The sequence below is a fragment of the Pezoporus occidentalis genome, unplaced genomic scaffold (genome assembly GCF_034315485.1).
Source record: "Pezoporus occidentalis ecotype Australia unplaced genomic scaffold, CSIRO_AGI_Poc_V1 ctg172, whole genome shotgun sequence".
NCBI lineage: Eukaryota > Metazoa > Chordata > Aves > Psittaciformes > Psittacidae > Pezoporus > Pezoporus occidentalis.
The window spans coordinates 726,875-738,167 of NW_026913554.1; the positions used below are offsets into that span (position 1 = coordinate 726,875).

General features: G+C 43.7%; 1 protein-coding gene across 3 annotated transcripts; it reads right to left on the minus strand.

The window, feature by feature from the left end:
• Positions 1-329: 329 nt before the first annotated feature.
• On the minus strand, positions 330-10,823 carry LOC134161346 (killer cell lectin-like receptor subfamily G member 1). 3 transcript variants are annotated; one of them, XM_062614064.1, is made up of 6 exons: positions 10,129-10,823; positions 9,805-9,935; positions 4,897-4,989; positions 3,973-4,124; positions 1,985-2,088; positions 330-1,015 (listed from the first exon to the last, which is right to left on the minus strand). In XM_062614064.1, the coding sequence occupies exons 1-6, from the start codon at positions 10,419-10,421 to the stop codon at positions 904-906; spliced, it is 885 nt and encodes a 294-aa protein (XP_062470048.1). In that variant the 5' UTR covers positions 10,422-10,823; the 3' UTR covers positions 330-903. The 3 variants fall into 3 exon arrangements, with proteins under 3 accessions (XP_062470048.1, XP_062470051.1, XP_062470049.1); XM_062614067.1 differs by lacking the exon at positions 10,129-10,823 and having other exon boundaries at positions 9,805-9,979; XM_062614065.1 differs by lacking the exon at positions 330-1,015 and having other exon boundaries at positions 1,997-2,131.
• Between the last annotated feature and the right edge of the window lie 470 nt (positions 10,824-11,293).

Below are 11,293 nucleotides of genomic sequence, written 5' to 3' on the forward strand. Positions count from 1 at the left end.
AGAGTTTTCAAGTGTATGGAAATGCAACCTACTGTCCCACCCTTAATGTTCACTGTGGTTTTATGCTGTTCACACTCTTTGTCTCTGCTCTATTTGAACTGAAAGCTCCTTGTAGTAAGGATTTGTCCACTGCTTCCCCTCTCTGCAGTTATGAAACTGCAGAGGGAGAGACAGAAACATGTTCTTGGTCGATTCAATAATAACACACGATCAACTGTGTTCCTGACTCCAGAAGTTCCAGCCTCTTGACTCATTTGGTTGAAGTTGGCCTATAAAGCATGGAGTGCAGCTAGTTCCTTCCAACAGAGAAAAGTAATGACATGGGTGCATACTTTTGGTCCAATGCAGTACTAGCAGTTTATTTTCACTGATGGATTTACAGGAGTTGAAGTCTCATTTCTTCTCTCCTACTCATAGTACTGGAATGCAAAATGAGAGGCTGCCACTGGTAGAAGTCTGTTTATATGTTTTCAGCACTGGAAACCAGGCTTCATTTTCCCAGTCCTGCTAGCACCAGACAATGGAGATGCAGGGAATGGAAACGAAATCTGATGCTCAGGAATGGAGGAATGGCAAGCTCACCCTCAGAGATCTGAAGACCCAGCATCTTTTGTGACAAAAATTTTGTTTGCCCTTACAGGACACACAAGGCAAAGACTAGGCCAGGGAATATGTTCCAGGTCTCATGTGGTCATAAATAGCAGTAAGCCAACACATGTTGATTGAAAATGGATCTACTGCTGCTGATAACTCACCATTATGGGCAACAAACCCGTCCCTGCAAAACACCTTTGTGAGGTGTGAGAGGCAAATCCTTGGTCTTGTGTAGACCTTTGGTTTGCAGGACAATGATCCACTTGTACCACTGAGGAAATGATCATGAGATGAAAATGCACATGAGATTTATCTAAGAGACTTCTCACAGATCCATGGAGCAGCAAATTCACAGCTGGAGGCCTGGAAGTGATCTTTCATCAGGACAGCACAATGTTGCACAGGGCTGTTAGAGAGGATGCTGCAAGAGACATGGAACAAAAATGAGACTGAGAGAAAATGCTGAGGTATCTCCAGTAGGTGAGAAAGAAACAACATCTGATTTTGGAGGGTGGAGCCCAGAGGAAGTGAAAGAACCCAGCCTCCAAAGGACAGCTGTTAGAAAACAATATGAGCACCCAGAAAACCGTAAAACCCTGCAGATTACACATCTAAGTAAGTTTGCCACTGTGGAACCAAAATCATAACCAAACATGGACATGATGCCCTGACAGTGAAAGTGGTACCCACCATCATGAGAATGGCAGAGCTGAGAGTTTCATGGAAAGATGATCATCTCCAAGGAGTTTGTAAGAACAGAAAGCTGGATTTAAGAAGGGAATTAAACCAAGTTCTTAGATTACCGACCTATTGACAATGATCTTGAGAGAGGTTTCTCACTGGAGAAGTGTTAGACACTAACTAGTTTCCTTCACTGCCATAAAAGGGAAAGGGCCAGGCAGTCACTGGACCAAATCATAATGCTTTCCCTCATGCAGAATGCTGAGTTTTGCCCAAGACTGACCCAAAATTAAGGTTCTGACTTGGGCTGGCACCAGTAAAGCAGCAAAGGGCTGGGTACTCACACTCAGTGACACCATCACTTGGCAGAATGGGTGCAAAGTGACTAAATCCAGTTAAGCCAAGATGGACCATATGGTTTTCTGACTGAGCAACTTGAGTGAGCAGTACAGGTAAACGATCGCTGATCTGAGCAGCTGGAGGGAAGTAGAGAGTGAGATACTAACATTAGCCCTGCTTTTCACATGTACTGTAACAGCCTTTACAAGGTGCAGGGCAGTAAAAAGTAGACCCTCTTGAGTTCAGTGCCATACAGGTGACAACAAAATCTGCCCAGGAAGAAAGCTACTGAAATCTGACGCAGGAACTCCGGGGATTTTGGAACACCAGGCAATTAGCACTGTTGTTTTTAAAACACAATGAAACTCACTTGGTGCCATTGAATATAGAGCCATCTTCCCAAATCCATCCAGAGCCTGTGCTGTTCCTCAGTCCAATCCAGAAACATTCTGGTTGAATACTCTTGAACAGCTCCTAGAAATGGTGATGAATTACAAAGTGACTAAGGAAAGGCAGCCTGAAAATGGAGGTAAAGATACGTAAATAGAACAGAAAGCAAGATACATCCTCTTGCCTGACTGTTCCATAAATGGCTGACAATACCGCTTCTCCACACCTTCTAATCAGGAAGATCAGCCCTGCAAATCATGACTGGAATAAAAACTGTGTACACTCACAAGGAAGTAAAGGTGCTTTCAAGGGTCCTAGACAGATTCTTCAAAGGCCATTTCTCAGGGCAACATATGTGAGCCAACTGCACCCCAGTTTCCTGAAGTATCCTACACTTTATGTAGGAACATATGCTATTAGTATTGGTGCTTTACCATACAGCTAGCTAGCAAGCTAATACAGAGTATTAACAATTAAAGGTAAAATCAGGTCAGGGCAGGATGTGCAGGCACTGACAGATCTGTCTAAAAACCCCAGGACCAATGCCCTTTACATTTTACACAAACATTCCTCCTACGTGTTTTCAATATTCATTTCCTTTTGCCTAACCTTTAATTCCCGCTTACTGTTTAAAGGTGAAGCCTGCAACCGAAACTCAGCCCTGAAGTAAATCCCCTCCTTAAAAATAAAAAGGAATAAAGACAAAAGAGAGAACTTTGTCCACATTTGCAAAGGAACTAAACAACAGCAACCTTTCAGTGTATGACGGATCCATTCTTCCATCTTTATCTCCTGCTGCCATGAACAAAGCCTCACAGCAGACATCTTCACACAGAAGCATTAACAAAGTGGTAAACTTGGTAAAGTGGTGGGAATAGGAGTAGCTTGAGGAATGCTTGAGTGTTGCTGGTGGTTTGGAGGTGACTGCTTCACTGACGAAGGGAGGTTGAACTAGCTAGGAGAGTCTTGCTAACATAGGAAGTCTGAGAAGGGACAATGGGTAACACTCTAGTAGCAGAGACAGCAGTAAGAAAGCAGCTGGAGCAGGGGAGGCTTACTTCATGGAGAGAAATGGGTAATGTGGGGAAGACAGGTATTTCCCAAGGAATCAGGATTTGCCTAAGCAAGCGTGAGAGGTTGGTACATATTTCCAGTTGAGCAGAAACATGGCTTTGTAAGCTCCCACAGAACATCATACAATGCAACTTCTGTCCAGGGGCTGGAAACTGTCCACGTTCAGTGGACCTGAGCTAATAAGTCCTGGCTTGCACAAAAACAATCAGGTACTTCTGCTCTACTTAGGCAGATGTGCCTCACATCCCTAGTGATCAGATTTACCCATTTCGTCTGTGGTGATACATGCCACTGCCCTCTGTGAGCACCTACTAGAAAATGAGCAGTGTAACAGACGGTTTCTGATTTCACCAGCATAAGAATGCTTTTGGCAGAGAGGGGAAGTAAGCACTGAAAACAGACTGAGAAAGAAATATCTATGCATGAACACAGACAGTGGCAAAGGTCACTAAGCAGGAGGAGCTGGAGTGGCTGCAGGGAAGAAAGGCATCATTATTGCAGAGGGAGGATCTCTGGAGAGTGTGGCCGTACTGGTTTGTAGGCAACGAGTACAGTGATTGCACAGTCTTTTCCTGTAATCATTCATAACACCCATGTTGGGGGTAGAAGGGAGGTGGAGAGGGACAGTGGAGAAGGCTGTCTGCTAATATCCTTCATAGGATGATTTTGAGTAGCTGACAGTGACCATCACCTCTCCCTTCATTTTGCTGCTTTGTCTGCTGGGAACATCTAAGGTATACATTGAAACTGAAAGTACACTGTAACATCACAGTTGTAAATCCTTCCTCTCCTTTAAAGACAAAATATTGCCAGACTGACAGTACTGCTTGGATGTCAGTCGCTGAGGTATCTGCAAGGAAACTGAAGGTCCTCAGAGAATAAGAAAGCCATTACCATTTCCCAAGTATCACTGATCACTAGGAGATGAGCTCCCTGTGCCTCGCAGGACTGCCGGCTGGAATGCCAGTCCTTCTTCTGCTTGGAGAAGGAGTAGCAGCTCCCTCTGTAGGCGACCCACTGCTCAGGGCAGCGTGGCTGACAGTTACCTGTAAAGGAATCCAAGTACCAGCTTTTCTCTACCATTAACCAACAGAAAGACACTTTTCAGCAAGGATCTGCTGAAAAGCAGCTCTTCTGGATATCTGCAATGCAGAAAACACAAGTGAGGAAAAGAATCTAAAAATAACAGTGTGTGAACACTGAACTTCAGATCCTCTGTGCAATTTCCAGGTATTTGTACAAGAGTCACATGCACTCTGATGCTGGTGCAACACTGTCTGCTTCCCCCTGCCCCAGCCCCACTGGGTTTCCTCCGAACTGCTCAAGGTACCTAAGAACCAAAATTGGCTATCTGAAAGCAGGCAGCACTCTGGGTGTGGAAAAAGTAAGGGGAAAAAATTACATCATCCTGTGGGTAAAGTGTGATCATCACACTTAGGTTGAACAAATTTTAAGCAACAAACAGTAGGTTCTTCCACATAGTCTGCACCTTCTGCATGCATGCAGAATTGTTACAGACCTTGTATCATTAACCTGTAGTATACCACTGTAATTGCTGCAGACAAGTCTACAGAAACCTTTCAGTATCTTTCATTGTTCTTTGCAACAGGTTCTGAAATGGGTTGCCTGGGGTCTGCACAAGGAGTACATTCTTCACAATATTCTGGATAGGCAGTTGCTACTTAAGGCTGGTAGAAACCTAGAATAGCTTCTGGTTTAACCCCATATATGGAATTCAGGATCTGAGCTCCTGTGTTTAGATGAATCTGTGGTCTTTGCTGATGGTTGCTCATCCTCAGCACCCCTTTGTGCACTTACTCATCTTCCATATCAAAGCAGTCGCTAGGGAGATGCTCAGTATCCCAAAGCCTATAGCCAAGCTTGGCACAACTTCTGGCCACAGACAGGGAGCTGTAAAAGAGATAAGAAACCATAGTAAACAGGAGCAACATGAAAACTGACAGTGGCTTTACACAGTTTGCTTGTGTCCTGGGCATTTCCATAAGGAACTGAATTACTTAAGAGACTGCTGTCTACACTCTGCACATCGCTGCCATCACTATGCCATCGCTGCCATTGCTGCTCCCTCCTTGGGAGCTCCCCACACCCCTGCCCACCACACCAGGGCCCACTTTCAGCTGGGCTAGAAGCCATCATTCCTTGCCTAAGCTTCCCGGGAGGTTTATGTGCCTGCAGGTCAGCCACATCTCAGCCCCCGCCTGTTTTATTAATCTTAGTATGAGAGCTACAGACAACAGCACTTTCTAAAAAGCAGCAGATGTGCAACTAATGGTTACTGATGTTGAGGAACCCAGGATTTCTCTGTGCTTCTCCCTTAAGCTTATCTACCACATCCTGCTCTTGTTGTGCTCCAGAGTCTTCTACCCAAGTACAGCAACAAAGTCCCTGATGAAGCTTATGAAATCTGAGGTGCTTCTCTCTCAGTCATGTCACAAGACCCAAAGAAACGTATCTGCCCTCCTAAAAAAGGCCAGGAGTCTAAGGAATAAGATGGACAAAGAGGAAGGCTATCTTTAACCAAAGACACTACCACAGCAAGTACATCTAAAACTTGGTGGAAGAAGGGCTGTGAGCAGCATGCCATAGCAATAGGATATGAAATACACAGGGAAGACAGACGGGGGTGTTCTCTCCTCAAGCCAAATTACAGTCAAATTAAGTTAAATAACTAACTGCATCAAGAAATAACAGTAACAGCATCCCCACAGACCAGGCGAATACTACAGGGTTGGAATTATATTATGGGCTGCCAGATAAGGATGGTGACAGCACTCATGAACCAGAAAAAAAAAGCACAACCAAAAACCAACAGAGCAACTGTGAGGGAAGCCCAATGATAACAGATGTCAATTGATCTCACTAAATTATGCAAATTCCATGTCAGGGCATGATGCTGAGACTGAATGCTTAGACACTGTCAATAGGCAACTCACAGAGCGGCGAGCCAAGAACCACAGAAAGCAAAGCAGCTCGTGACTGCCCTGAGCTGTGCTCAGGCCACACTGCTCACCACGGCTCCATCCAGCAGCTTCTCTGCCACAATGAACACAAATGCACCGAGATTCAACAGAGCCAAAATCCAGAAACAATAACAAAAAGGCACTGTGGTATAATGATTTCAGAATGGAAAACTACAGGAAAACGAGGAAGTCTGTCAGAGATTAATCAAAAGGAATGGCTAAAAGAATAACACAGTTGTGAGCAGTAAAAGTGAAGACTTTTATTAGGACCTCTCGGTGGAGGCTAGAAACAAATGCACATCACGTATCAAGAATATTGTGGGAAGGACAAAGCCAGCGCTAAAACAGAAGGGGAAGGGACTTCACTTGAAAACAAGAATGAACCCTTTAAACACTGGAAGTTTGTCCAAATACAGAAACTAGACCAGGTCAATAAATTAATACTAATTCACCTAGTTTGACCTTAGAGTAGTTTGCAAGTTCACCACTTTTAAGACCAGTTTCTGCTTTACAGTAATATGATATTAGAACGGTTTGCAGGCTCACCTAGTTTTAACTGGTTTTAAGACCAGTTTCTGGATTATAGCAATACATTTAGACCTGCAGGTTTGGCTAAAAGAAGTTTCCAAGGTAACACAGGAGAGCATGAAGGAGCTTCACTGTGTCATTCTTCTGGTAGAAAGATCTTTTCTAAGGTAAAGGTTTTGGCACACTTCCTGAAGCTTGCAGGATCTTCCAGCTGTCCCACTTGTAATTAAAAAATAGCAACTTTACTTTTTTTTTACAGAACAAAACCCCATCTCTTTTCAGTTACAAAATACAACTTTTCAGCTACAACCTACTCCTCAGCTTCATGCAAGCAGACAATTGGAGAACTGAAGGACTTGAACTCTGTTCCTCTTGTAAAGTCACCTTTGTGTCTCTGATGACCTGGGTTTTGCCATCAGATTGAGCCTTCAGAGAATGCAGATAGGCAGAGGTTAAGAGGCAGGGTGGAGCTGTTTCTCTGCAGATTACAACTGAAAACAAAGCAAAAGAGGATAAATATCCTTTGAGACATAATTCTTTGTTCTGAGATCACATTTATGAGGATTTGCACTTCTGTTTTCCTTCCTCTCTTGCCTCTCAAAGAAGCTATTTCCTTCATCCTCCAGACAGCTGGTCCTGATTTTAGGGAAAACTACTTCCAGGGATGACGGTCAGTGAAAAGGTTAATATTTAAATGTTAGCACTGGGCACTGAAGCTAGTGCCTCCTGGCAATGAACAGAGCAGTTCACCCTCTATTGTTTCAAACCAATTGCAGAAAAAAAGGAAATGACTGGACTCAGCATCAAAACAAAATCCTCGGGCACCTCCACATCCAGAGCAATGGAAGAGTTCACTTCAGTTGTTAAAAGTGAAAAAAATATGCCACCAGAAAATTTAGGGAGGAAAAAAGTGAAGTGGGAAAATCATATTGAAGTATTTGAGGAGAACTTAAGCCTCACTTGAACTTTAGTGATCAACCCAGGAAAGTGGAATTAAAAAGTCCATAAATCGAGATTTTTACCCCTTATGGAAGGGAGACCCTGCACTTTCCCTTCTTTAAAACAGGTTCAGGGAATTGTGCTCATCCCCAGGACTACATGTGAAGCTCTTGTAGAAGAGGATCAGAGAAGTATCTGAGATAAATTCGAAACACAAGAGAGAAAACTGGATAGAGCGTCCAGAAATATTTCCATGTAGTTGTCTGAGGAACTGTAGAAAAGACTCCCCAATGGAAGGGAGAGGGAACCTTTTACCTAATGTAAATATCCAGTGTTACAACCTTCTAGGATACAGAGCACCATGCTAGGTCTCCCAGTGCTCTGGAGAAGTGACTGTGACAGGCTGCAAGCAACATGACCCAATATTTTTAGGTTTGGGAATCCAATTTCAGTTCAAAATCTAAAAACTGTTAGCATTTTGTAATTCAAGTCTTCTAGGACAGTCTGAAGAACATCTGTGAACTGCCCCAAATAGCTCGCTCCCTTCAGCTCCTGCCTACGTCAGTAGGGGAGTAGCATGACTACCTAGGGCGAGGGAGGAAAATTTGAGAAACAAGGATCCTGTCCTTGGCTAAGGCACAGACCTGGTTATTGCTGTCACTACAAGGGTGCCGCACAGGCCAACATTGTCTTAAGTGACTGCTAGACTGACATTTTGGTAGTGTGGCATATCTAAAGTTCTCTGTAAGCCAAACAGAAAAAAACAGAACAACTCTTCATTTTCGAGGAGTCCACAAATGCCAAAAAGAGTCGGTTTGACCAGAGGACTGATATATACACGTGGATATACTTGCGATACTGCATCACAGGAATGACTTGGTAGCAAACGTGTGCATTTGAAAACAGAGATGAAATACCTGAGAGCATATCTCTCAAAAATAATGGAGGCAGGGACAGAGTAGAAAAAAAGATCTTCTAAAGAAAGGTATTTAAACTGTGCTCCCTAGGGACTCCTCACATGAAGAAGAGAGCTGGGAAATAATCAGATACTATGTACAGAGAGTGTGTTAAAAAGATCAGCTTCCTTATTTTATGCCCTAAGACTTCAGCTCAGAAAGATGATGGTACATGAGGAAATTTGGAGAGGAGGAATATTAAGAAGAAAACTGTAAAACATCTCAAGATGGCATTGGGTAATCTCCACCTCCAACAGGGTGGGAGTGAACACAAATGTCAGGGAATGAAGGGATGCCCCTGTGTCTTCTGATGCAACAGAAAACACTATTTCTGATGCATGCAAAAACAAGACTGCCTTCTTAGCAAACGAAGTGTGATTACCAGATAGGAACCTTGGGGATTTCTGTGCTGGTTTTGTTTCCATAGTGCAGCAAGTGACCAGGCAGCACTAACAACTACAGATATATGTAGTCATTCTGATCAGGGCATAGAATCTAGTATCCCACAGTGACAGCCCCCTTGGTAATAACAGCTTGGAAAAAAAGCTGAGGTAAAACATTAGTGTTGCAGCTAATGCAACACAACTTGTCTAAAGCACACAGGTGTTTAGAGGAAAAGAAATCAGCTCATGGGAAGGAGACACAAGGAATGATTACCAATGCAAAATCTCACTCTTCTAAGGCAGTATTTCTCAACTAAGCAGGCAGAGAAATTTCTGAGTGTGACATTTGCAAGGCCTGAGCTAGGGGAATGGAGTGGAAATAAGAAAACAGAAAATTGAAGGAAAGCACTAAGAAAATCTTCCTGATAGTAAAACACCCTGCAGGACTGGCTCAAGACAAGCGCTGGAAATTTGCTCACTGGGAGGTATGTAAAACCGGAACAGAGAAAACAGAGGAAAAAATGTATCACAGAATAATCCTGCAGAGCCCCACGGGAGAGAGTCTGGATGATCTCATATGCCTCTTCTGTCTCTGATCTCTGATTAGCATATGCCTCTAATTTATCTGTACTCACATCTCGCCTGCCCTTCAAAGAACTATTGCTGACAATCAGACAACTTCAAAACTGCAAATGTTTTTTAGAGAAAAGGATGCCTAGGTTGAACGTCCTGGAGTAGCCACCGAAAGGGGACTGACAGAGAAAGGGAGGGAAAACAATGCAGGGGCTCTGATCCACTAGCTTTTGTTACATTAAAATACTCATGGCAGTTTTAGAACCAAAGAAACAGCACCATAAGCAGGCACTCAATATCGGTGGCCAGCTCAGAGTGTAGATCTTGCTTTTGATCAATATAAAGTCTTTTGTTGACCTTCCTTACCTCTTTTTTCCCGTGCAGCACTGGTCCTAGGCAGAGGAGTCTGAGAGAATCTGACAGACGTATAAATTATTTCCTCATTCTCTTCGGCTGCAGAAGTTTCTGATCTGCTTCCCTCCATGCCAAAGCAAAGACTGTGTATGACAAGATGTTTCGATTGACAAGATGTTGAGTGACAAGGCTCAACACCCGTAAAACAGGAAACCTGAGGCTACATTCAGAAGACACGAAACGTGAATATGCAACCTCTGTTTTTAGCTGCTCAAAGTAACCCAGTCTACAACAGAATGGAGAGCAGTGGAAGTGTAACAACTTCAATTTCCTAACCTGATCAGGGATGTCTTATGACCAGTCATTAGTGGGAAGAGGTGATTAACCACAAAGTTCATGGGTATTTTAATTGTCGACAGTCCAAGAAGCTGTGATGACACTGCTGCAGTGACTGTGAAAATGTGTTGTGCTCTGCAGAGCTCCTTCTCAGGACAGAAGCAGGCTGATAGCAAGATCACAAGATTAAAAAGGTAAATAGCAAGAGTACAAGGTGAAAAATTACATAAGCAATGGCTACAGCAAACTGGCAGCCCAACTGCTGTCCAAAAGGAAGTAAAGTTGGACAGCATGAGTTTTAGAAGGAAGCCTTGTGAGCTTTGGACACTTCTACTGGGAACTCTGTCTACACCCAGCACCCAGTGTGAATGTGCTCATGGCATAGGCAGGCACTGAGAGGTGGCATACCTCCAGATCCTCTGATTCAACATCTCAACAGCATCAGTACAAAAGAGACATGGACATACCGGAGTCTAGCAATGGGTGACAAAGATGGTAACAGGACTGGAACGTCAATCTTATGAGGAAAGGCTGAGAGAACTGGGACTGTCTAGTCTGGACATGTGTTGGGGAGGATCTTGTTAACGTATATAAATACCTGAAGGGAGAGTACACGAAGAGATAGACTCTTCCCAGTGGTACCCAGTGACAGGACAAAAGGCAATGGGCACAAACTGAAACACAGAAGGGTCCCTCTGAACATCAGGAAACACTTTTTTACTGCGAGGGTGACTGGACACTGGCACAGGCTGGCTAGAAAGACCATGGTGCCTCCCTTCATGGACAGTTGTCTGGACATGGCCCTGGGCAACTGGCTATAGATGGCCCAGCTTCAGCAGGGCATTGGACCAGGTGACCTTGAGAGGAACCTTCCAAACTCATTCATCCTATGACTCTGTGGCCAGCAATAACAGGAAGGGCTAGCCTTCTTCTGAAGGAGCTGTTGTGGTTCAAACCCAGCTGGCAACTAAGTACCATGAAGCTGCTCATTCACTTTCCCCCTCCCACAGTGGGGTGGGAGGAGAATTGGGGAAAAGGTAAAACCCAGGGGTTGAGATAAGAACAGTTTAATAATACAATATAATACTACTACTAATACTAAATACTAATAATGAAAAGGGAAGTAAGAGAGAGAGAAAACTAAAAAGAAAAATAACCAGGAGTG